Source organism: Acanthochromis polyacanthus, chromosome 3 (assembly GCF_021347895.1).
Source record: "Acanthochromis polyacanthus isolate Apoly-LR-REF ecotype Palm Island chromosome 3, KAUST_Apoly_ChrSc, whole genome shotgun sequence".
Lineage (NCBI taxonomy): Eukaryota > Metazoa > Chordata > Actinopteri > Pomacentridae > Acanthochromis > Acanthochromis polyacanthus.
This window is the reverse complement of record NC_067115.1, coordinates 34537628-34565028: the sequence shown is the minus strand read 5'-3', so window position 1 is coordinate 34565028 and position 27401 is coordinate 34537628. Positions and strand designations below refer to the sequence as shown.

Below are 27401 nucleotides of genomic sequence, written 5' to 3'. Positions count from 1 at the left end.
ATGACACCTTCAGAGGTCTGTGGAGTTCATGTCTCATTGGATCACATCATTTTTTGGCAACATTAAAAGAACCAAACAATATTAAACAGGTGGTTTTAATGTTTGTTTACTGCAGCCAACCAAACTTTCTAAGAACCCTAAAAAATATTGTAATCAAGCCTTCAATATGTTCTTGTGTGCATGGACATGTCAGTGAGGTGGGGTTATAATAATAATAACAACCAGGTTTGTTACAGTTCTTCAGAATAAACCCTCAATCTGTACAGACACGCAGCTCCATCACCAGTCTGAGTCTTCAGTCTCTTTGATCTTAGAATCAGTTCACTGCTGTTAAAGGCCGGAAATTTGGGCTTGTCGGGACATGCCGGAGCAAAACGCATTCCCATCAGCAACTGCTGCCGGATTTTATTTTCTCAATGAATTTACGTGGAGGTGCATGCGTAAGAGAGAGAGTATGTGTGAGAGTACTGTTGGGCGGGAATGGTGGGCGTGCCGCAGCATCTATGCATGAAAACCATGTGCCAGAGCGCAGAGAGTCACAAGAAGCAGTTTTACGCACAGCAACGCTTGTCATTGTTGGTAAGTTACACTGAGTGCGTGTGGCTGTTTAGCATCTACTGGATGTGTAGTATACTGTAGTATGATATCTGAATTAACATACTTTAAATTCCGCGTTATATTTATGTGCGTTATAGTGTTGCCAAAAAGGGACAAAAACCTTTCCAAATGTAACCAAACCCTTATTTGCAGTGAAGGACTAATGTAAACAAGTTTTTTTATTGTGGTGCTGTTTTTACAGAGTTACAGGTTTTCCATAGAACCAATATATTCTCTGTCACTCATCATCTGTCCCCTCAGGCGCATATTTGTCCTGCTGAAAGACGATATGTTGCTGCTGAGGACTCTCGCTCCCTGCCTGCTGCTGGCTTTCCTCGGGCAGCAGGTTTCTCTCTGCTCCGGTGCGCGATCAGCGGACAAGCAGACCGGCAGAGCGCAGCGGAGCGACAAGGGCGCAATATCCGGCCGAGGAAAGTTCTCCACCAAGGAAAAGATGCAGTGCACTTGGAGCACGAGAGTCGTCGGGGACGCGGTGAGGCTGCCGGTCAGTTGTGAGAACCCGGAGGCGCGCATCAAAGGCGGGACCACGGACCTGCAGTGTGAGTACCACGCCAAACCGGCGACGTGTCCCGGTTACCTGTCCGACCCCCGGGGCTTCTGGAAGCAGGTGGCTCGCGCGTTCAAGAAGCTCGAGAGTAAAGTGTGCAGGGACCAGCGCGCGCTGGTGAGGGCTGGTATGTGCAAGCGCGCTCCAAAGGACGCGCACTTCAAGCTGGACATATCAACCTCCGTGGAATCCGCTCAGTCCGGAGAACCGGAGCCGTCCCCGCCGCGGCCACCCCGTCCCACCCTCCTCACCATCACTGGCAACGACACCGGACCCACATCCTGCACGAAGCGCGCGGACCACCACAAAACGGCCGAAGAGTACTGCAGCAGCTGGGCCAGTGTGTGTTCCTTCTTCCTGTCTATGCTACAAAGCGAGGACTGCTAGTTTCAGTGGACATGTGGACACATCAGGCTGAAAGCAGAACTTGGTGTCTGTTAAACTGTTGTGACACAGCAAAGGTCAACACCTCATTTTTAATCAGTAATCAGATATTCTCTCCTCAGTGGGCATTTTCTAGCCGTGAATTGAATGATTTTTAGTTCTCACATTCACAAATATTAGGGTGAGTATTGTTAAAATGGGACACTTGGCAAACTGGGACATTCAACAGACACATAACTGTTTCAGTTAGGTTGTTGTATTTTCATTGTGTGGTCATTCAAAGACAATAAAATGTTGACATGGCTTATTTTCTTGAATTTGTTTTTAATTTTTATGTCGAAATATATGGTGTCCCATTTTGCCATCTGCATTAAAATGGTTTCAGGAAATTGTGTTTCAGATGGTGTCCTCAATTCTGTGTTTGATTTTCTTAACCTTGTCTTCTTGTATATTGTAGTAAGAGTGTTTTTGTTTAGAGAATTGTATTAAGTTGGGAGAAGAAGCTTTGGAATGATTCTGTAAATGTGTCCCATTTTACCAATACTCATGCTACATGTTCAATATTATTCAGGTGTGTTTATTTACCAGGGGTTTGTCTGAATGTGACTCAGCAAATCTGAACTGAAGCTATTGTTAATGTTCTTTTAAACATAGCAACTTATCAGCACTAGAGGGAAGTAACACTTTCTCAAGCACTGTGTTAACAGTTTTTGGCCTGCTTGTGCTTCACTTGAGTATATCGGTTCTATTTCATCTGTTCTTCAACAGTAAATAACAACTTTGAACTGTCTCAGCTAGTTTTTATTCTTGGATCTGGGAAGAGTACTCGCAATAACACTGTAAATAGTACACATGTTGATGCTTTTCCTTGTAAAGGAGTATTTCAATATTACACTACAAGTGTTCTTCCACCGATGTTTATTACACAGAGCTGTTTATCATGCAGAGTGGTATATCCTCTACCTCTAGTCATCTATCAGTCACTAAAAGCACCACTGTATTTATGCATCACAAATAAATGTTTTCTATTTATATTGTGTTCTATTGCCTTGAACAATATGAAATGTCACCGCTTCTACCGGAAGATCCATATGTTTCTGTATGTGAAGATATAGCTAAGCAAAAATCTCCATTTTATTAGATTTTTTCCCCTATTGAGTCTTAAGCTCTGATTTAATTCAAACAACCTGTTTCTAATACAAATCCGCTTGTTACTGGAGACTCCCCGTCTTCTTTCATGTGCAGAACACACATCTGTTGTTTTTGGCTGCTGAGTCCAAACAAACTTTAGGCTTAATTGTGATTTCTGCCTCTTAAAGACTGTTGAATGCTTCTGCTATGTTATTATCCAGACCAAAACACTTTAGACCCCACGTGAGGTTACTTCTTTTTGGGAGATTAAACTTTTTGTGAATTACACTGCAGCTCTCCCAAACACCACTGACGTGCCCTCAGGTTAAAGCACCACAAACTCATAAAAGGCCCGTTCTCAAACACACAAATCGGGCGATTATACATGGCATCCAAATACAAGGCTTGTTCCTCCGGTTTCCTGCAGCAGTCTCTAATTACTTTGTCAGTGACAGCAGTCAGCTGCATTGGCAGGAGCTGTTTCTACATAGGAAGATGGAAAGTAAAGACTGCCGTGATCCAGCTGTGTGTGCTCCTCAAGGGTGTGAGCAATGTGTGTGTTATACATGTAATCCATGAACAAGTGCAACCCCAGATGTGGATTTGCATGTTTTCCTGTCTGTGCTTGACCTCCATCACCTCTGACCTGCTCTTTGCTCCCCCAGACAGATGCTTAAAAAGTCAACTGGAGAGTGATTTTCACCTTTCAACTGAAGTCCGCTCATTTTAATGGCACAAATGGGATGTTTGTAGACATTTTGTTTTACCGACTCCTTCTCGGCAGCTCAAGGACATATTCCAGCAGCACGACACAGCCAGGCAGGAAGCAGTTGGAGGTTGGAGGTCAAGGGTGAAGAAGGAAATGAGGATACCATCTAAATGTCTGTGCTGTGCAGATGAGCCACCTCCTCCCTGCCACTACCTTTACTCATTGTGGCTTCATTGCTTTTTTCTCTGGGGATTAAAAGAAGATCCATCATCAGGAAGATCCACCCAAGGATCAGTTCAGACAAAGAGTAATAGAACTGCAGCACTATGAACTAAATCACATGCAGGATGTGCTTTCAAACAGCGTTCGTCACTAAAATAATATAACTTTTCATGGTTTTCCCTTCTCAAATGTGACAAATGTGGCTTCTGGGTGATGTTTTATATCATTGTAAATAAGATATCTCTAATTTAACAGAGATAATGATGGACATCATGGATTAATAGAAAAATGGTTAATCGATCAACTAAAATAAGATGCCTATCACAGATATTATCACTACCCTGACCATGATTCTTGCTTTTGCTATCAGTAGTAGTGGAAACATTATTGCTGTACATTCACTTTTGGTTTGATCTGTTTGCTTTTTTCACGTTTTTTGCAGTATTAGTGCAGCAGATAAAGTCATTTTTTCACCAAAATACTTCACTTCGGTATGCAAGCATAAAATTTGGTACAGATATTCTCTATAGTCTACTTTTTCATATTTCATTGGTAGCCACACAAAATTTTGAATGGACACCAATAATGTCAGCCATTTTTTAAAGATGGCCGCTGGAATAGATTTTTTTCTTGCACTGACAATGCCAAATGAGTGTAGCATACAATAAAATTAGATTTTAAACACAGAATTATATCTAAAGATCATAGGTAAGTTGTTTTGTTGATGGAAATGTGTAAAAATCAATTAATTTGTTCTGGTTGCCATTTTCCAAGATGGCCGCCAAGAACCTTCTTCACTGCAAAAATATGAGAAAATGTTTTCCTGTTCGATGTATTGTATTAGGGTTCACTACTGTGGATATCCATGAAAAAATGTTTATTGATATGCTCTGTTTTGTGCTAATTACTAAAGGTGGTTGTTTTGATAGTAGGTCAATAATAACAGAGTGAATGTCATAGCACAACCAGGGCACACTGGTGACTTCACTGCTGTGCAACTCAGCATGGGGTTCAGTGTCAGCTAATCTTGCTCTACTAACCATGTAGTACATTGCTTTACAAATTTCATTGCAGTAGACTAGTACTAGTTGTAGTATAGTATAGTATAGTTTAGTGTCCCAAATGCTGTTTAGCAGCCCCATATCAATTAGTTATAGAACATAGTTGGTAGAAGTAGCAAGACAGCCGCACCTGAATTGACAGGATGTGCCAGCGCGGGAGAGCCGAGCCAAGGGTAAGGGGGCTATACATGACATGTTCATGTACTTACCCGGATGGTGTACAGATCACACGGGACTTAAATGGCACTGGATGAATGATCGGGTTAGGTGTAGGGTGACCGAACCTAGTTGAATCCCATACATCAATGTGCGGATATTAAGGTGGTAAAAGGATAGCCCCTCGGCCTTAGTATTAGTGTTATGATGGCAGGTCCAAATCCACTCACTGGCAAAAGAAAGACTGATTGGAGTAAATGTTGTCTTTGCCAGGAGGTCAAGAAAAAGGAAGGTCTCACTTCACCTCACTTAGCCGACACTGAACCCCATGCTGAGTTGCACAGCAGTGAAGTCACCAGTGTGCCCTGGTTGTGCTGACATTCACTCTGTTATTATTGACCTACTATCAAAACAACCACCTATAGCAATTAGCACAAAACAGAGCATATCAATAAACATTTTTTCATGGATATCCACAGTAGTGAACCCTAATACAATACATCGAACAGGAAAACATTTTCTCATATTTTTGCAGTGAAGAAGGTTCTTGGTGGCCATCTTGGAAAATGGCAACCAGAACAAATTAATTCATTTTTACACATTTCCATCAACAAAACAACTTACCTATGATCTTTAGATATAATTCTGTGTTTAAAATCTAATTTTATTGTATGCTACACTCATTTGGCATTGTCAGTGCAAGAAAAAATCTATTCCAGCGGCCATCTTTAAAAAATGGCTGACATTATTGGTGTCCATTCAAAATTTTGTGTGGCTACCAATGAAATATGAAAAAGTAGACTATCTGTACCAAATTTTATGCTTGCATACCGAAGTGAAGTATTTTTCTCCTTATCTGCTGCACTATATGTCAGTCTCATATTTTGCCTGCTTTCAGATATTGTACCACAACTTATTATTGACATAGCTGTGAAACCTTGGTCTACAGTTTAGTCTTCCATGCACCAATAACTAAAACAAACTGTCAGAATAATGAATGCAGTAACTGAATAGTCCCAAAACTGATCTGAACAGATGCTAGTAAAGACTTCAAAATAGTATTTATGTGTGTCTGTGGTTGTTCCTGAGAGAAATACCAACATCAAATTAATGTGTAAAAGTTTTTTTTTCTCTATCTACATACACTTAACAGCTAATCCAGCTCTTGTTGTTGTTTTAAGTCATTAAATTCAGTTCTGTGTGGTTGTGGGGTGATTTCTAGTCTGAAATGCAACACTTTGTTTCATACATTGAAAGGTCAACAGGCCTGATAAAAAAAACGATAAAAAAAATCTTAAACACATATCTGCACTGATACTGGATGGTAGGATTAGAGCATATTTGCTCATAGCAGTTAGGGGTGTGTGCGTAGTTTCCTCCCTCTATCATTAAAAGGTGATTTCAGTGGAATTTGCTTGCAGGAACTGCCAGATGTACTGTATGTACACACATTTGTGCAGACAAACTGCATGCTGATACACAAACACAAGATTAAAAGCCATCTGCATCGATCACCCAGATTCTGCTTTTTGCATGACATAATGATTGTGATTTCTGTCACTGGCAGTTTTTAGAAACTGTTGGTGTTGCAGAAGAACGACTAAAGCCTACAGACCAGATCAACAGTGTATGACTTTTGTTTGTCAACTGTCAGAAATCACCCATATAGATTCAGAATTTTTAGTTTCCTGTTAAAGTACACATGTGGCAATGACATATAGAGTTCATTTGCAAAAACAGGTAACTCCGTTTTCAGAAAATAATTTTTATTGTTTACTTGAGATACTACTACGACTAATAATAATGATAATAATAATGTGTTTTTTTCTATATTTTGTAATGTATTTTTCTACTGAGTCAAATCCACTCAACTTCAGTTTGATTGATATGATCTCAAGTAAACAATAAAAAAAGTTTTCTGAAAATTTATCAAGAGTTATCTGTTTTTGCAAATGAACTCTTCATATATATTAAAATGTGTGTAGAGTAATATAGAATAAAACTACTAAACTTAGCAGTTAGTTACAATTGTCACTTTTTTTGTTTTGCTGTGACTATTACTTCTTAGCGTCTCATTGTAAGATCTCTCAACCATCAATAGTGATACACAAACAGTTAAAGTTTGGGCGCCTGCCAAAGCTCCTTTCAAGTCCATTAGGTACTAAACAAACAGAAGCTTTCTTTCCCAGACTGTGTGCTCTCCTGACAACTCATGAATAGATCTGAAATGTAAAATTGGTGAAGTTCCCCTCTAATGATATGTTGTACAGTTTTCAGTGTTAGATAAGCCTCTACTACACACCAGGAGCCCTGTCAAGACAAATACTCTCAAACTGTCACTATTATGTCTTAATGAGAAGGAGAAGCCCCTGAAGGAAACTGATTATTGTGAATAATCATCAGCTTCTCTGAGTCATATTGAGGTATGTGTGTCCTTTTCCTTTTCGTGGCTTCGTGTCGCGTCTTGTTTCTTTCTCTTACTGAGGCAGGTAGTGGCGATATTTAACAAACTAAACAAACACCTGTGAAAGCATCAACCTTTCACTCAATGACTCAAAGTATTGAATCGTTTTCAAAAAGCATGTTGAGGTTCAACATTACTCTTTCAGTTTCAGTCAAGTGTGCACCTAAAGACACAAAAGCATGAATACACAAGCGAGTCCATCATGAATGAAACAGGTGCAAATCTTTTTCTAAGCCCAAGTTTATCTTTTCAATACTTGCATAACACTCCTAAGCATTTATAGTTCAAGACTTCAGTGTCAAAGCTGGAACTCCTTGTTAGATTCAGGATGCAACAATAGGAAAAAAATCAGATCTGCGACATGTGAAATGAGTTGCTGCAACTAAGGGAGAGAAGAAAAAGTGGCAAAATAATGAAACACAATCTGATGTTTGGACATCATATGATGGCCAAACATATGGCTGTTCGAGCCTCAAGGACACTGAGTTAAAAACAGCTGATCAACTACTTCATGTTTCAATTCCATGTTTTCTCCATTCACTTCAGACCACGCTCTCTTAAACAGGCTTTTCCTACAAAGTAATGTGTTATTGATTTTTCACATTCTGGAAGCCAAAGGAGGTAAAATGGCCAAGTAATTCACAAGAATAACAGAAAACACAATTAACACAGTGTTCTGACTAGAAAACTAAAGTAGGTTAACTTTTGTCTTCCACTTTATTTATAATTTAGAGTAAATCAAAGGAGGATGCCCACACTGGGCCTATTTTCTCTTAAAAAAAAAGCTTTATTTTGCATATCATTTGGCTGTTTTCCTCTTCAGGAACTTACAGGTTGTTTTAGGCCCAAACGTTTGTATGTGTTCATGTATATGTAGGAACCGCCCTCTAGGAACATCTTCCAGGGTCACTTCTTAGAAAGAAAAAGTACCAATTCTTCCTTCTGAATGGTTTGAAAATTTGCTGTGCTGGTCTCTATGCTTATTGGTAAACTCGATTTCTTTCATCTCTAACATCAGCATCCGTAATAGTAACAAACCACTCACCGTTCTATTTCATATGTGCTCATCAAACCAAAGTTACATCCAGTCACTAGTATTTGTTGCTGCTAACTCACAGTTAAAGTTGCAGTTGAAGCTGATTGATCGTACACTGCAATGGAAACAGAAAGGGATAAAGGGCTGATCAGGGAGCTGTTCCTGTAAAATGTTTGCACCACCTCACGCCTCACTTGAGCTTCTGCTTTGGAAAGCCGCCTAATATGATATTCACCAAAAACAAAACAAGTATTTCAACAATGAAATACAAAAAACATGCATTAGTAAGCACGTTTAAAACAACATTGTTAATCATAACACTAAACCAAAGATGAATTTCTTCAAATTTTGCTGCAGATGTTAGTCTCACAGTTAGACTCATGAATTAACTGATTTGGTGATTAAAAGTCAAGGTCATTGTCACCTCACAAAACACATTTTTTGGCCTTAATATAAGAATTCAAAATTTCACAGAACTGTCTATTTAAAAGGTCAAAGGTCAGGTTTGCACGGACACAGATGTAAAATGTGATGGATTGAGTTGATAAAGGCTTTCAGTTGTAAATTGATAGTTCTAGTTTCACTCTTATTTTATGATTTGCTTTTTGTTGATTGTTAAGCATTTTGCAATATCTGTTCAAGAACAGCGGGAGCTACTGGAGTAATAAAAATCCAGTGGAAATATTAATTTATCTGAAGAACTTGAAGCCGATTCAAGGAATGCCAGAGAAAACCTCCAGAAATTCTCCAGCAGATTACTCTAAAATCTACGGATTTATGGTCACGATTTTATGTCAGGTCAGGAAAGCGGCTGAGAAAAATCTGCCTCCTGCTATTTCATAGAAAGCAACACGTGGCAGTGTTAAAAGAAAACTCTCCACTGGGTTACTCGAGATGGAGAGATGTTGCTGTAACTTTTGTAAACACAGATGTATAAATGTAGCGAAAGATTTGAATGGTGTTCTTTGTCATTTTGTGCATTACTAAATCAGGCTGTTACAGACTGAATTTGGGATATTTTTTGGATAAATCATGGATGTATCACCCTTTTCCATGTATAGCAGTCTGTGAGTTTGGCACCATGGAGCTCTCAATGTGCATCAGTGTTGTTTATTTTTGTCATTATGATACAATCTGCATTTTAACACATTTCATAGATCAAGACAGGAGTTTAAATGTTAAATAGCTGCAGGCATCACAATTTCATGGGATTAGGTTTGTTGTTTCTCCACTCTTTCATTCAATTTTTGGTTTTATTCAACCCCCCATAAGTTATAATTATAACAGAATTTCGGATTGTTTATAATAACTCATAGTTTCTGTAATAACTACTCAACAACCTTTAAAGATATCGGCTTTTATGGATTTTCACTGATAAATCATTCTCAATTTCTTCTCAACAGATTTCTACTAAGTAATGTCAGTTAATTCAAAACAGAAAGTAACTGCTTAAGTATTCACTGCGTGAATCAGCACTCCTAACTACGTTATGAAAAGAAAAGATTACTCCATGCAACTCTGTGAAAAACATAAGTCAGAGGGATGGATACAAAAACATTTCCAAGTCCCTGAATGTCCCTTGGAGTCCAGTTAAATTAATTATCAAGAAGTGGAAGGGAAATATATCACATCTGTAAATCTCTCTTAAGCAGAACACTGCACATAATCACAAACACACTATCTTCAGTATGAAGCATGGTGGTGGCAGCATCATGATGTGGGGAAGCTCCTTGTCAGCAGGAAACCTGGAAGGCTGGTAAAGGTGGAGCTTAAAATGAAGCAGCAAGCTATAGGGAAATACTGTAGGACAGCCTGATGTACACTGGAAAAAATGCTCCTCTCAAAACAAGAAAGAAACTTATTTCAAGGAACTTTTACCTTGAAATAAGTGAAAAAAAATCTGCCAATAGAACAAGTGAAAAATGGCTTGGAAAGATTTTTTGAAATAAGATATGATATTTAGAATATTCAGATCTTAAAATTAGCTGGGGAAACTTATTTTAAGCTCTATTTTACCAGGATTGTCAAGCTTAGGTGTCTTAAAATAAGTCAGGCATACTATAAAAAGAAGTAGTTTTTCACTCAAAAATAGATTGCTCCTAATTTAAGATGTATTAACCTTCCTGTTGTCTTCATTTACAGGCACCAAAAAATATTGTTTCCTTGTCTGAAAAAAATCCAAAAATTCAGCAAAAAATTCCCCAAATTTCTGAAAATTTCCAAAACCTTCAGAAAGAAAATTCCAGTAATTCCCTAAAAGTTTCCGTTAAAAGTTTTATTTCAAAAAATACCCAAAATTTGGCAAGAAAATTCTTGTAAATATTTTCAAAAATGAGTAAAAATCTTCCAGAAAATCCTAAAAATATCTGAAGTGATTCCATGTATATCAGTAAAACTTCTAGTATTTTCTTTAGAACATTCACAAAAAAATCAACCAAAATCCAGCAAAAATCGCTGGATTTTGGTTGATTTTTTTTGTGAATGTTCTTAAGAAACATTTTTAACATTTCTTTTTTTCAACCAAAAACTGTTCAAATATTTCCCAAAAATGTAGAAAATGTGGACATCAGAAGTTTTACTGTAAAAATATTTTTTCCACATTTTCAAACTTTAAAACAGGTCAATGTGACCCGCAGCATGACAGGAGGGTTAAACTTATTGAGTTGTCTTATAAAATTTAACTCAAAATGAGATAATTTCTAGATTGTTTGCCTTAACAAGATATTTAAGATGCATTGTCTTAAAACAAGTCCCTCCACCTTGCTGAAATGTCACTTGTTAAGTGAATTTATCTTAAATCAAGTGGGATGAGACATTTTGACTAAAAATAAGACGAACAGACTTGGTAAGATTTAGAGTTTTTTCAGTGTAGTTGGGAACTGATTTGTTTTCCATCAAGACAGTGACCTAAAGCATACAACCAAAGCTTCATAGAAATAGGCAAAAGACAGAACTTGGACCTTCATGCAACTGAGATTTTAAATAATGCTTATGCTGCACCTTATGTGACTGACTTTAATATAATCTTATAAATGTTGAGCTGCAATTTAGGCTTCTTTTCATTGTGGGTTGTGCTGGTGGTGATGATGCAGCTTGTTTTTTGATTATCAGTTATTCATGTAATCCATAAAATGCCAGTTGTTGAGCTTACTATCACATTTGACAATAAAGAAACAGATTGTATATGTGTTAAATTACGAAATTCAATATGAAAATTATTTGACTTTCAAATGTATTCTTTATTAATTATATTTTGACTCATTTTAGCTCCACATTACTGTAACAACACCAGGCGCTACATGCCAGAGGACTGAATCGGCATGAGCTGTATTTGCCTGGTTGCATGTTCAGACAACCACAGTTACTATCATGCATCATAAAGTTTTATTCACTGCTTTTCTTGTCTCACTGAGTCACCGTGAATGGGAACTGCTAGTCGTGGTTCACAGAGCCAATGTGGTGACGGAGAGGAGGGGCCGCATGTCAGGAGGAAAAATAACATCAAAACACAACACAACGCTCCACTAAGTACCCAACATCCGACCTACAAAGCTGACTGAACACATGCCCACCCACAGGCTCGCACACCCAAAAACACGCAAGGCAGCGAGGTGGGAGGAGTCGGACGTATTGTTCTTCCTGTGGCTCGAGGTGGTCTGACCCCACACCCTGCTGTTCGGACCTCGTTATTGGCTGCCGGTTTCTGTGGCAACAATCGACGGCAAACCCTTCCACCAAAAGAATAACAGAAAGTAATGTAACAAGACCTAAGATGACCCCTCCTTTAATCCGACACACACACACACACACACACACACACACACGCACTCATGTACGAAGAAAAACATCCTTTGAAATCATTTTACTGGCAACAGCTACTGGAAGCTGTTGATTTAGTTAAAGGTCATGACAGAGAGATACAATAAGCAACCGTCCAAATCCTTTGGAACAGCCAAAGCAAAGAACACAACAGTGAAGATCGTAACCTTTTCATGAAGCCTCGTCACCAATGAATAACCTGCAAAGCATGCAGTAGTGAAAGCTTCATATGTCAGATTACTAATGTTACAAATAAAAGTAGCCCATTTTATCCCTTTTAGTTTTTATCATTCACCTCTCAGTCTTTTTGTAGTTTGGATGTAAGGGCCCTTAAAACTCTTATAAACTTTAGACTTTTTTCCTACATAGGAAGAAGTAACCAGACTTCATTTTCATGAAAGTGGCAGAATATAATGAACTCTATTTTAGGGAAAAACCACACTGTGAGAATTAAAGCAAAAGTTTTTTTTAAGGCAAAATCTGAATCTGTTAAATAATAAGTAGCTAACTTTCAGATAAGTGCAATGGAGAAAAAGTGGATTTTCTACTGAAATAATAGTATCAAATATTGTTAAAATGAGAGCACCTTAGTAAAGTACAAGTAGCTTGATGTTGTGCTTATGTACATGCACTTTACTTGTTTTTGTTTTACCATTAGTAAAAATGTTTAAGGACATAATTTTAAAAGAGCATCATTTTAAATAGAAGCCCGTTTGCAGCTTTGAAAGAACTCTTCAAGTTTAGGTATTAACAATAAAAGTGCATTAAAAATTGTAATTAAATATCAAAAGTAAAAGGGTTCATGATACATAACTCCTCCTTCCACGTCTGATTTGACTCAGAATGAACCACCCAGACCACTCAGGTCATCTGGATCAGGTCTTCTAGTAATTCCTAGAGTAAAAACCAAACATGGAGAAGCTGCATTCAGCTTCTATGCCCCATATATATGGAACAAACTCCCAGAAAACTGTAGATCAGCTGAAACTCTTAACGCATTTAAATCCATTCTGAAGATGTACCTGTTCTCAGCTGCTTTTGATTAAAGTATTTTAAGTTATTTTAACTCTTATTTTATGACAGTTGTTTTAAACAGCCCTTGTTTTTGATCTTTTTACTGTTCTGACCTTTTTTTTAATGATTTCATAAATGTTTTCTTTTGTTGTCATCTTCTGTCTTAATGTCTTTGTAAAGCACTTTGAATCGCCTCGTTGTTGAAATGTGCTATATAATAAATTTGCCTTTGCCTTTGATTTATTTCTTAGATGCATAAATATTGCAACGTTGTATTAGCATATATGCATTTGCATGTAAGCAGTATTTTAGCGTGTAGCAGGTTGAATTTAAACTAATTCTAAGTAGTTTGTGCACTGTTAGGTTTACTTAAAACTTTTTAATTTACAATGTAAACATTTGCTAAAGCTTTAAAATAACTGGAACTTAAAGTACTAAAGAACAAAATAAACTAAAAAGTACATTATTTTTTCTGAAAAGAGGAGACGTTCTGGGTTAAAACCGAGTACCGGGTGATCTCCTTCATCTCTGTTGCAAAATGTTGCCATGAGGTTCACAACTCAACACTGAAGTTCTTGTTTCTGTTAAAGCTGCTCTATCTCCCTCTTGTGGCTGTAATATGTCAGTGACTGGATCCTTGCTTGTGTTGTATCTGCGCTCACTTTGGATAAAAGTGTCTGCTATATGAAATTGTTGTAGTGTCTGTATAATAGAAAGCAGCAGCTGCAGGACAAAGTTGGTTCTGAGACAGAAAAAGAAACATTCCCTATTGAACTTCATCAACTGAGACATTTATTATTGCATACAGTATATTGTATTTGCCATACAAAGTGCAAAGAATCTTATTCTGATACTTTAGCATTATAAACGATTGATAGTCATCATAGTGAAGATATTAGTCGACCAAAGTTGCATTAATGTGGACAAAATGTTAGCTACCTTTCAAAGACTTTATTTGGAATCATAGTTTAAAGGACCTGATGGATCGTCTCTCTCTCACACACAGGTTTCGTTGTAAAGAACCAAAACTTTGCGTTGGCTTGTTGTTTCAGTGAGCCGACAGCCCAAAAGGAGAGGAGGCACTTCAGGTGTGGTTCCTGTTCTCGATTTGTTGCCACGGTTACGCATCATCACCACCACAGAGCAACAGCAAAGCCTTACGGTAGTCTCCACCGGTATCCCCCTGTAACAGATGTACACAGGAATTATATAAGAAAATGAAAAAAAGGCTTCAGAAGAGTAGAGTTTGAGAGTGTGGAGTTCTGTGTACCCGGATCATTGAGTGCAGAGAGGAGGCAAACAGCCTCCTGAAGTGAGACCTGATGTCCAACAGGTCCACCTCGCTGCGAGAAACCATCACTCTGATCAGAGTGTCATCGTCAGTACCAGCACCCTGAAACAGAAACAACATCCGACACTGAAGACCGTCTGCTCATAGAGATCATCACAACAAGCTCTGATTCTTTAAAGGCCTCAGGACAGTCAGTGGCCACATTTACAGAGTAAATGTTAAATTAAAAGCACGTGGATAAAAGTATTTCAAATTAAAGTTACTTTAATGAGTAGAAATTCATCATCTTCAACACATTACCAGCTGCATCAACATACACTAAATGGTAAATAAGGTACCAGTTTATGTTAGTGACATAATTCATGACAAAATGTTCAAAAAAGATTTTTAAAATCCTAAATCTGCAAATGGATTCACATCATCACAAAAAACAATCACAATGATCATCGCCTAACTACTGCTTTTTAAAGGAATTCATCTATCATCTTTCATGACCATCTGTGCTGTGCTACATAATATTTTTTCAACATTGAATGCACAATTTTATATGAAGCTAATTTAAGATACTGCAATGATTAAAAAAAGGTCTCCTGAATATAAACCCCACTGTGAGGAGTAGGAGTCGTTCTAGCAGCAAGGCCAACATTTGAACGGGTTTTATTATGTCATTAAAAAGTTTGGAAGCAACTTCAAGTTTCACAACGTCTTTTTTAAATCCCTGTATGAATTCTATGGATTTTGGGATGTACTTACTGCATGATCAAACTTTACTTTCATTGATATGCACCATTTTCCTCATTTTATCTTCAGGTATACATAGATGCTACCAGACAATTGTTGAACAAATGTTAACTAAAGAAAAGACAGACTTAGTTTTAGAGTTGAGAAGATTTACAAGAGTCACAAAAGTAAAAAACAAATCACAGTTTGAATTATTCACTTCAGCCCTTTGGCTTTTGAGAGTCTGCAGACAAAAATCTCAATAAATCTCAGGTGTGTCCATATCTTTATCACTACCACAGAAATGACAATAAAGACACTGAGTAAAGACACAATAGTGCAGATACAAATACCTAGTTATAGTAAAATGTATTCTGCTGAGTGACTCTTTAGATAATCATGTTCATTTTGTTGCAAAGTACATGAATGAAACTGTGATATTTTATACACTATCGTTTAAAAGTTTTGGGGTCACTTAGAAATGTCCTTATTTTTTAAAGAAAGACAGTTTTTTTCAATAAAGATAACATTAAACTAATCAGAAATCCAGTCAAGACATTATTAATGTGGTAAATGACTATTCTATCTGGAAATGAGTGATTTTGAAAGGAATATCTACATAGAGGTACAGAGGATTATTTAAAGCAACCATCACTCCTGTGTTCTAATGCTACATTGTTGCTGTTGAAAGGCTCATTGATGATTAGAAAACCTTTGTGCAGTTATGTTAGCACATGAATTAAAGTGTGAGTTTTCAAGGAAAACATGAAATTGCCTGGGGGACACCAAACTTTTGCAGGGTAGTGTGTATATATATATATATATATATATATATATATATATATATATATATGTGTGTATATGTACTCCAGACTGTACATGTTTTTTGTCGTACCTTCATGGCGTAGTACAAGGTCTCTGCAAAATAGGCTGGAACGCTCTTGGCACACTTCACTTTAAAAGAAAAACAGAAAAGACGGGCAAAGGTTGGCTAAAGATTAAAAAAAAAACTGCTGACAACAGAACAAGCTGTTTTGCGTACCGACGGCGAGAAGCAGGTCTCTCAGGTTTCCAGATGTTTCCCTCTGGATGCTCTCCTCCATCTCGTATCCGCTCATCTTCATGTAGGCATCAAACACTGGAACACACAGATTCAGAATCACTCTGACTGTGAAGAGAAACTTCAAAATCTCAAACATTGCATTACATTTTTCTCCCTTCTCACTAAACAACTGATCAGTAATGTCTGGAAGTTGTAGCGCTAAACAGGGTCACTCATTCTCATAGCAATTAGCAGTTTGTACTGTTTATAATGCAGTGCAATTTCACCTGAAAATACTAAAAAAAAAAAAAAAGAAATAAAAAAGCTTAATGTTTGCATGAGAAGGCATGTGGGCCTGCAGAGCCCAAAGAGGAAACTATGCGTGCGTTAACGTTGTAAGTCAAAGATAAGTTGAGTATTTGTAAATATCTCCTGCAAGCAAAACACATTTTTCAGTAAAATCTTTATGACAAAATGATTAGCGTCTTTACATGTGACACACTATAAGACTTTATCAGCTGAGTGGAACAGACTGTGTCCTACTTGGTCTAAACAGTCGTCGTTATAAATCCTATTAATAATCTGATCAGGAGTCCATTTCCACACACCAACACACCTTTTCTAAGATGCTCAGCGCTCCGGTTGCCCAGGATGGTGACGAAGGATTGTTCATCAGTGCCGTACTTCTGCTCTCCGGCCTTGAAGAGGGCCTGCAACCACAAAAAACAAGTTCAATATACTAGGACGGCTAAATATAGAGTCTGAGAAAAAAAATAGCAGAGACACCTCCCAGTTGTCACAGTGTGGCCTACAAATTTTTAATGTATAGCATGGATAAGGCAGTTTTACTGTCCTCCTCCAGTAGAGGGAGCCACACCATCATTACTGACGAGCCCCACATGTGACAGTCACACCCTCAGACAGAAACAAAGACACCATTGATATGTTTGATATGTTTACTGACTCACCTGAGCATCACTCTCAATGTTTCCCTCCTGGATTCCTGTCTGCCTGTTGGCCTGAGAAGAGATAAAAACTGGTTAGGAGAAAACGGACCACCTTTGACCTTTAAATAACCAAAAGAGAGGAGAAAATCACATTTACCTGAAGCAGAATAACCAGGAGCCTCTTGAAGTGGCCTGAAGTGTCGCCGCATATGTCCTCCTCCAGGTCGTCATCATACTCTGAGGAAACACACAAACTTGTTACTGTGACATTTTAAACCCTTAGTTCATTCTAACGTCTGTCTGTTCACACAGCTGTCAGTGTGGTTTGTTTGTTCTGATGTTACAGCTGCTGGTGAAACCACAGTTATACTGAGTCTGAGTGAAACTGTGAGTCTGTTTGTGCTAATTTAACAGGCCAACCACAACAGTATTTATTTCTTGTGTTTTTAGCACAATTTAGATTTAAGCTACTAATCAATTCATCAGCTAATCGTGAACCTTTCAGGCAGTGCCTTACAATCGATTTGTATAAACCTGTCTATATTCATATAAAACATTCTGGTATGAATGTACTTTGTGAGTTAATTAACTGCATAAATGAGTGATACAGTGACAATAACAATGCAGGATAACAGTCGCCAAAATTCTCCAATCAGTGAGTCACTTATCAGTCTTCGTCTTGATTCCTCTTAGCTTTGCTTCTAAGATGTCTTTTTTTAACCACAGATATGGACCAAATAAACTTATCTAAAGGCATCAGAGCCCCATCAGATACAAACAAAAAGAACAAATATAACTTTACAGCAACTTTCAGTTGAGCCTCGTGGCAACCAAATACTGCTTCTGGGATATGAATCAGTTTTTCAGCTTTGATGATAAACAAACCCGTGACTGCTGCACGCTAACAAGATTTGCACTGATGGTGATGGTGCTAGAATCTTTAATTTAAAATCAGTTTCCTCAGCTCAGTATGAGTTAATCAAGACTGCTGACTCATGCTTTTGATCATTTATTTGACCTATTTCTTTGCTGATTTTAATATTCACCTAAAAATCACAAGATTCAACGACAATACAACATCACGATACTGGTTCTCTCTTTATAAGGCAAAGATAAATGTATATAATTTGGATTATTATCAAATGATTTGTTACACTAAATGTAGAATGAGAACAACGACAAATGCAGGAAAAAGATATCACAGACAGCAATGGATGCACAATTTCAGAAGTGACTGTGTTACTTTTAGAGTTTCAGTTTGATTTAATCACTTCTGTCTCTCTAAGCAATGTCCTCTTACTGCTAAAAATGAGGAGAGAACTCGATAAAATGCTAATACATTAAATTAACTACTTCTGAGAGGAAGACTGCAGCAATACTGAGGGCCATTAAGTACTGCAACTTCCTTTAAACAACATTTCTCCTGTTTTTATTAACTTCCTTTATTTTCTCCTAAAAAGAATCATATTGTAAAAATCATATCGCATCATATCTTATTATATTGTATCTCTATCGTATTGTATTCCTATTGTATCATGTTGTATCGTATCATATCCCTGTCCCCATCAAATCACATTGAAGCCTAAGCCTTATCTTATCGTTATCATATACTATCCTACCCTTATCGTATCATATCATATCGTACTGTATCCTTATTGTATCATATCGTGTCGTAACTTTATCTTAGCGTATTTTATCTTTTATCGTTATCATATCCTATCCTACCCTTCTAGCATCTTATTTTCAGTCCATGATAAAAGTTGCTAATATCTGACATTGCTCGTGGTGAACTGTGTCTCTGTTACCCTGTCTGTAGGCAGCGATGATGTCCTTCACTTGCTGAGGCGTCCTGGAGGCCAGAATCTCCACCAGCACCTTCTCATCGGTTCCTGCCCCCTACAGGTCATAGATGGAACTGTCTCATTCCCAGAACTTTCCAACAGCTCTGACTGCCTGTACATAGGAGTTATCCACCTACGGTATGTTAGAGTTTTTATTCATCTCACACAGCACCTACCTTGATGGCATTGCGGAGGCATGTCACATCATAAGCGATGGGTGGAGTCATCAGAGCCACGATGAGCGACTCAAACTTTCCTCCCAGCTCCCCCTTCAGGTCGTCGACCAGATCCTGACATGAGGACACAGCCGTTAGTTCTGGTGTGACTGCGCTGTAATCTTATAAGGTTAAGGACTTTATGGTTTTCATGTGTGGCCTGGTTATTTTGTGCAGCTGTGTGGAAACCTCGTGTCACATGTATGGATTCTCTGACCACATTAAGTCTGAGCTGTGATCTTATCTGTGGGTTCAAAAAGCCTCAGCGTGCTTTAAAGGAAGAGCCTCTAAGATCATCTGAGAACGGGCTTCTTGCTTTATTTGCAGGTTGTTGATTTAGTCATTAGAGGACGCTTTATTGGTCGAATGAACTGCTGTGTAAAAAAATCTATATAATTTCACATAGAAATTGATAGAAAAATGGTGATAAAGTTACTATAAATTGCTTATAAATTGCATTAGCTGATTTTTATTTATTTATTTGTTTTTTGGCTACTTGGCAGCAGCTTTAAACAGAACACAACATTTAATTATCTTGTAAGTTAATCTTAAGAGTCGCCAATGTACATCAGAGTTATACAGAGTAATATGAGCTGCCATATGATATCTGCCACAATAATCATAGCTGATTTATCATACTTATATTTAAATATTCAAAGCATTAATAAAGTGTATTGTATATTTTCTTTCAGAGGCAAAAACCACATGGGAAAATTTATTTAGGTATCAAAATGGACATTTGTTTTCCACAAAAAGATTGTATTCAACATTACAAAAGCAACTTTGTGCAAAAAATTCTATGTGAAAATACATCTTAAAAGAACATTTCCTATTGTAGTGACAGTTTAGGCTACAGCAATTCTATTGAGAAGTATTTCATGAAAAACTGTTTTCATTTTCATATATTCAGTATAATTTGCACTTTATAGCCACAGGATTAAACATATTTAAACTTTTATATAAAGACTGCAAAAAATATTGTTTTTTTGTAGATGCATTAATGGAGGTTGTGTCACAAGGAGAACATGATGGATTTCAGGCAGGAGTGTCAAACAAATGGCCTGGGGGCCAAAACCAGCCCGCCAGAGGGTCCAATCCGGCCCACGGAACGACTTTGCAAAGTGTGAAAAAGACACCAACTGTAAATTGCAAATTTATAAAACTGTGAATTTAAAATACTTTCCAAAACTCCACAAGTTGTTTTGATCATAAAATAAAATACTAAGTAGTTCAGTTCAAGACACCTGGGACTGAATGTTTTGTGTCTTTTTGTAGATAAACTGTGATCTGTAAGTTGTAACATCTAAATGATAAACTTCAGCATAATACTGTTGAAATTTCACTTATTTTTCTTAAGAAATCTCAGGTTGTTCATAATGTTTTGTGATTAGATAGTTCATTAAATGTGAACATTTTTACAATGTACTTTTTTGGAATAAAACAAAGGGGAACATTTGGAGATGTGGTTATTTAGAGGTTATTATGCTCTGATTTTACTGGTCCAGCCCATTTTAGATCACATTGTTCTGTATGTGGCCCCTGAACTAAAATGAGTTTGACACCCCTGAGTTAAGGTGGGAAGATTTTGCCTTTAAATGTGATTGTATAACTCTGTCTGTCTGAATTTTACTGACATATTTATGAAGTTTCTGACAGTACACGTGCTCATGCGGGTGAACAGCTGCTAAAGATGCAGTCAGACCTTTCCAAACAGAGTTTTGTAGGTGTCCTTGATCCCCTGCCTCTGGGTGTTGCTGCGAGCCGTCAGCAGCTGCAGGATGGCGTCCTCATCAGTCCCTACGGAAACAAGCTCCATGGTTACTCAACTTGCTTAAAACTACACTCACATGATGCTTACATTACATAACAATGAGCTGCATGTAGGAGGATTCTTTGATTACATCTATTTAGCCCACATAATTGCAGCCTTTGGTTGAGGTCAGCAGATGTGTTTGCTCACAGTGACGTGTCTCAAGTTTCTCTGCTCATGTGTTTATGACTCACTGCTGTCTGGGTGGAACACCGCTCAGACAGCAGGGATTACTACAGTTTCAAAGAGGAACTCCCTAAAACCACCCTCTGATTGGTCCGTTGCAGTTGTACTACTGACGGAGCGCATTCAGCAGATCAGATGACAGCAGATAAACGCCTTACCCAGCCCTTTCATGGCTTTGTGCAGCACCTCTGCATCCGCAGCGGCGTTGAAGTTTGCGCCGGCTTTGACGGTTCCTCTGCTGGCCTGCAACACGGAAGATACGGACAGAAGAGGATTATCTTTTTGCACATCTTTCAAAAGCTATATTTTGCTTGTTTTTTAAAAAATAATTCCTATTCCTATTGCATCTGCATAGAAACCTCTTTGAAATTCTGCAGCACTACATTACATTTAAATGTTCCCACCTGCAACTTATAGATAATACAGTACAAAATACTCACAGAACCCATAAAACCAGCCATCGGATGTGCAACTACCTGATAATTATATACACATCTCTGTAGAGTGTTCCTGTTTTGCTCACATATAAACGTCACCTTGGAGATCACTACTTGTGAAAATAGCTATTAACACACAGCAGAGCCCTCTGGAGGCTTCAGATTTTGCATTTCTGTGGTTCCTCATCCTGAATGTCTTTATGTTGTTGTTTGTTAACCCTGTAAACCCAAAAATACAGCATCAGTGGTCTTTTTTGTCATTGCTTTCTATTATTTAGATATATATTTATACATATTATTTTTGCTATATATTTATTTTTTTGCTCATTTTCAAGATTGATTAAGAATTTTAAAAAACAATTTTAGTGCTCATGTACTGTGATGTAAACTGTAAAGAAGTCTCTTAATAGAATAATAATTGTAAGCACAATCACATTTAAGCATCTTTAAGTGTCAGGAAAATAAATGCTATGTAAGAATTATTATTATTACTATTATATTAAATGTGTCCCACATCAAAAGAACTTCTCCTACAATGTATTTATAGCCCGGTGCATCTGTCTGCCGTCTGTAACTTCTTGTCAGATGTCAACTAAATGCTGTTTAATCAGTCTGTATCAGTCTGTTTCATGCTCACTGTACATTAGCATCAGATTCTTCCTGCCTTTACTGCCATCAGAGACTTTTCCACGATATAAAATTACACTATACAAATCAGTTGATACTCTTCATTTTTTCTTCATTAGTATAAAATCAATCATTAGATTTATGGTTACATGCTGTAAAAATGCAGCAAATCTAAAATTTGTTCTGCGCATAACTTTATCAGATGCTGTCTACATTCCCCTCTTGTAAAACATCTAGATGAAAGCATTTATTTAGATTGAGATAAATATAAAATGCTGTATATCACATTCGTCTGGTTTAAAATCTTTCTTGCTTTCCTTACAGAATTCTGTCTCTTAATCTTTAGATTCATGCTGACATGTGATTAAAACTCTGTATCTCAGACGTCTGTTTCTCTCGGCAAAGATTTTCCCCATTTATGAAGCACTATATCTACCTAATGAATTACACCCTTGCAGCACAGAATTAAATACAGATGTGTAAGTTCTCACATCACACCAAGTCTTTGAGATCTAAGATATGTTCAGAGATTCAAAAGTTGCAGGTGGAGTGAAATTACACTGTGATTCAGTCTGATCTGCAGGTTAATAATTCATCTGGATGCTCAGAACAGCAGACCGATCCATCCTGGAGACAATAAGACTGAGATAACACTGACAGAACATTAACTTTAAAATCGATTCTATTATAACTAGCTCTTTGGCCAACAATGATGCACTGATTCCAGACACACCCTAAAACCGAGGGACATTAAAAACATAAGAGAGCTGCTTCCAGAGAGAGAGAGAGACGTTTAGAGAGGAAAACCACTGGAATCTGTCTGGAATTCTGAGTTTGAAAACCTGACAAAAAAAAAAAAAAAAAAAAAAAGAACATCCAAAAACATGTGGCTGTTCACAATCAGGATTCTGTGTTTCTGCAGGAAGGAATGCAAAAATGTCCTCGAGTTTGCCTCCGTCATGAACACACTCAGCACCGTGAGCTAAATAAAATCGAATCAGGGTGCGGATGCCTTCTCAGACAAACAGCTGAACCAGGAGACAAGCAGAAAAACAACACGACATGCTGTGGATCATTTCCACTGGAATGTTCGATATGGATCTGGAGACTATAGCGAACGATAAGTTGAGTCCTGTGAGCGAGTTCAGACGTGATCAGGAGGCCAGGGGCTGCTGATGGAGTCATTCTGACCCTCCATACGCAAACACAGCCTCTGACAGTTGGTATCTCTGCTCTAAAGCACATCTTATCGTTGCACCTTTACTTTTATGAGCAGTGGTTGCCATGGAGACTGCACACAAATGCCTCTATGAAGGGAAGTTCCCCCATCAAATGGTCACAACCCCAGTTTTATTGTCAACAGCACAATTACTGTCAACACTGTTAACACTGGGATTGTCATTAAACACCATAAAACACCCAAACATGACTTTGAGGAACAATGAGGCGACACCTACTGAATTTTTTATTTGGAAATTCAATGTGTACTTTATATTTTATAACTTAAAATCACAAATAGGGTATTTCTGAGAGGTTGGATGCCACAATTATTACAGTCAGCTTCTTTAATTTTTCCAATTTTAAGGCCAATAGTCACATAATTACAATACCGCTCGAAAGTTTAGGGTCACTTAGAAATGTCCTTATTTTTGGAAGAAAAGCAGTTTTTATCAATGTAGATAACATTAAATTGATCATAATACAGTAGAGACATTTTTAATGTGGTAAATGACCATTCTTGCTGAAAACAGCTGATTTTTAATGGAATATCTCCATAGAGGTACAGAGGAACATTTCCAGCAACCATCACTCCTGTGTTCTAATGCTACATTGTGTTAGCTAATGGTGTTGAAAGGCTCACTAATGACTAGAAAACCCTTATGCAGTTATGTTTGCACATGAATAAAAGTGTGAGTTTTCATGGAAAACGCGAAATTGTCTGGATGACCCCAAACTTTTGAACGGTAGTGTATACATGCGGGTTTTTCTGTGAGTGACAAAGACGAGGTGAGATTTTAAAGTGTCTCTACAGCTGTTGATGAAACCACAAAAAGCTCATTGCTTGGATTTTTTTTTCAATGAAAACGATCTCTTTCTCGCTTAAAATGGCTTACATATAACTCTAAACCGTGGCCTCTTCTAGAATGTGCAGATCTATCTATCTATCTCCACCCAACCTCCACTACTTGCTGCAGCTCCAGCTCACCAAACACAGTAAAACCACTGAAGTATTAAAGTAACTGACCCATTTACCCACATAATAATGACAGTTGACAGGTTTAGGTTCTGAGGTTTTGTTACAGATGAAACTCTGAAAGTCTGGTTTATGTTTTGTCACTACAGTTTCAAGGTGAAAATACTCAGCCATGGTGCTTATTTTCCTCATCATCTGGCTTCTAGCACATAAAAACACTATATGGACTGTTAACAAGGTAAAAAAAAAACAACGTAACTTTCATCCGAGAGGATCTTTCATTACTGGGATGAATTAGGTTCATAGTTTAAATATGCATATTTCCTACATTCTGCTGGAAATTACAACTTATAGTTTTACATATTGGGACCCTAAATGCCACTAAAAATAACTATTTTCCACAAACTCAGAAGAGATATATGTTCACCAAAAGTTGGTTGAGGTCTAAATACATGAATGCAGATACAAATGTTTGATTAAATAAGCAAAACTTTGACAATTTTCAGGCCAACATTTATGTAATCACATATTCTGAGAGGTAAAAGACAGACTTTAATTGAACTTATTCTGTGGGAACAATCATATTAGATGTATTTCATTATTTAAAGCAGAGTATCTTAAGTTTAAAAGTCAAAGTTTTAGATTTTTCCAGAGAGTAAACCTCTAGGAAATCAGCTTAGACAACTCTGTGGAGATACTTGTGGGTATAAAACAGCTTCTAAATAGATTAAAGGATGGATTACAACAAATATTAGTCAGTGACCTAATGAATCAAATGTAGGCGAGGGAGTGGCTTCAGTCTGGATACAGACCGGTGCTTTCAGATCAGCTCATAAATACAGTTTCACCTTTTCTTTATAAAGCTCAGCAATTGACTAAAAAACCTCCAGATATTGCAGTTTTGTACAAATCAAAACAGGAACGGTGAGTTTGTTGTGGTCTATTTCCAGCCACAGTGTTTACAGCAGCAGAACTGTGCATGCGGGACTGAAAATATACTCTTCATTAGTAGAGGAGCTGTCAGAGGTTCACTGATGTGTTTTTAGTGGTCAAGGGGTCGAACAATAGTGGAGATCTATAGCTCAGAGGAATAATAGGCTCCTGCATGTGCCAGGCTTAGGGTTAGGGTTACACACACACAAAACTAAACGCTGCTGACATCCAGGGAAGACCTCATAAAACTTTGTGTGCAGTTCAAACCAAACAGATGTTGAGTTTTTCTGCCCCAGACAATCATCACGACTGATTCTCATCTGCACTTTTTATGAGTGTTAACTCTCCAGCTCCACCCTGATGAGCAAAAAGAGAACCGATTCCCCTTTAAGAGAAGGAGGACGGCTTTAGACTCCAGCCTGGAGTGGAAATGTTTGAGTTAAAGACCCACCCGAATGGATCAGAGCCCACATGAGTCATACTCCAAACTTCCCCAAATGCAGCCCCAAAAGCCTTCGTTCACACCCAAACACACAGACAAACCGATGAATCTCTATCCGTCGCATTAGTAAAAGTGTACATTTGACTATTTCTGCACTTCAAATACACATGATTACAGCAACAGAGTCATTTCCTGAACAGTACTGTACTTTTCTTTATCTTAAACGGACGCACTGATGTCTTCAGAAGATATTATGTTCAGGACAAAGTGAAAAACTATCAACAGCTCATCACTGCTGGAGTGTAAACAACCTGAATGCACAGTAAGATCAAATCAGAGGATTATATAATGTGGAATGAAGTGGGCGTAGTCTTGGAGTTCACAGGGTAAAAAGCCAACGAGTCATGCATTTGCATAAATAACGGAATTTTTTCTGGACCTTTGCACAGTTTATGTCATCATCCTTTTAAAAAATGTAAAAATTAAATTGGTTGACAGCTGAGAAACGTGTGAAATGAAAATGACTCACCATTTCGACAGTTGGCAGTGTTTTTTTCTTTCAAGAGAAGAAGAAGCAGATCTATTGGAAATAAGGAAATGTTAAACACAAAACTTTATCTGAGAACCAAATACACGATATTCCCTTAAAACATCTGCTTCTAAGCTATCAGCTGTGGTCCAGTTTCCTGCTCTGTTCCCTCTCCAGCTGCTGTCAAACCTCCCTGGTCCACATGTACGGATCTTTTGTCCACAGGTGGAGGTCTCACCTGGTGGACGCGCCTGATCCATAAAGTTTAAATAAATCAGTTTGTAGAGACTCACCGCTGAGCAGCAGCTGTCAGATGAAGCTCGGAGTGCAGAGAGATCCAGCGGAGAGAGAAGAGAGGAAGAGAAGGAGGACGGAGGGCAGAGACCCGCTCAGAAAAACTCTCCGGTGGACACGCCAGAGAGGGAGTGCGCGTATCGGCCACACCCCAGTGCACACACAGACTCCAGCGCTCCCGAAGCACTCTGGGAAATGTGGTTCTTGCATGTGCTATGAGCTGTCAGTGAAAAGAGGGCAAGTCCATTCTCATCTTTATGACATATTGCATATTTCATCAACAGGTTTTTCCTCCACAATCTGCACCCACATGTGCGCTAATAGATAGAAAACACAAGATTAGCAGCATTTAATAAAGTTGTCAAGATCAGTGTGTTTGCAAACAGTTGCTTAATCACACATCCTGCAAAAATGAAGCAAAACTAGCCCAATATTTAATCTATTTTTGTCTCGTTAAGCTGCAAAAACGCTCCATAATGTTCACCTGACGCCTGTTTAGCGAAATTTGCATATACTTGGATCACGAGTACGGTGTTTCTACTGACGAGCTGCTGAGAAACTGAATGATCTCATGTTGCAAGATGCAACTTGCATGCTGCAAAATTCATGAAAGAGCAGTATGGCTGCTGTTTGGTGCTGGGCGTAAAAATGGAAAGATGCTATAAGACTCCACAGAGCTGAAGGACACCACAATGTTAAACACTGATATCTGATCCATGGTTAATATTTAAA

General features: G+C 37.9%; 2 protein-coding genes across 2 annotated transcripts; one reads left to right on the top strand and one right to left on the bottom strand.

The window, feature by feature from the left end:
• The first annotated feature begins 497 nt into the window (after positions 1-497).
• fgfbp1b (fibroblast growth factor binding protein 1b) lies at positions 498-2581 on the top strand. The gene is made up of 2 exons (XM_022212681.2): positions 498-579; positions 859-2581. Exon 2 carries the CDS (start codon positions 887-889, stop codon positions 1550-1552), a length of 666 nt encoding a protein of 221 aa, XP_022068373.1. The 5' UTR covers positions 498-579; positions 859-886; the 3' UTR covers positions 1553-2581.
• Positions 2582-13930: 11349 nt separating this feature from the next.
• Positions 13931-26805, bottom strand: anxa5b (annexin A5b). The gene is made up of 13 exons (XM_051946103.1): positions 26669-26805; positions 26376-26426; positions 21372-21456; positions 20920-21014; positions 19179-19292; positions 18967-19057; positions 17319-17398; positions 17183-17233; positions 16831-16924; positions 16215-16310; positions 16068-16126; positions 14432-14554; positions 13931-14344 (listed from the first exon to the last, which is right to left on the bottom strand). The coding sequence occupies exons 2-13, from the start codon at positions 26376-26378 to the stop codon at positions 14282-14284; spliced, it is 954 nt and encodes a 317-aa protein (XP_051802063.1). The 5' UTR covers positions 26379-26426; positions 26669-26805; the 3' UTR covers positions 13931-14281.
• Between the last annotated feature and the right edge of the window lie 596 nt (positions 26806-27401).

What these genes read in the sequence shown, in the direction of transcription:
- fgfbp1b (XM_022212681.2), top strand. Translation starts at nt 887, where the DNA reads ATGTTGCTGCTGAGGACTCTCGCTCCCTGCCTGCTGCTGGCTTTCCTC.
- anxa5b (XM_051946103.1), bottom strand. An exon ending in GCCTCCGCAATGCCATCAAG is followed by an intron (nt 19,058 to 19,178) that starts GTAGGTGCTGTG and finishes TATGACCTGTAG; the next exon opens with GGGGCAGGAACCGATGAGAA. An exon ending in CCTTGTACTACGCCATGAAG is followed by an intron (nt 14,555 to 16,067) that starts GTACGACAAAAA and finishes TTTCTGTTTCAG; the next exon opens with GGTGCTGGTACTGACGATGA.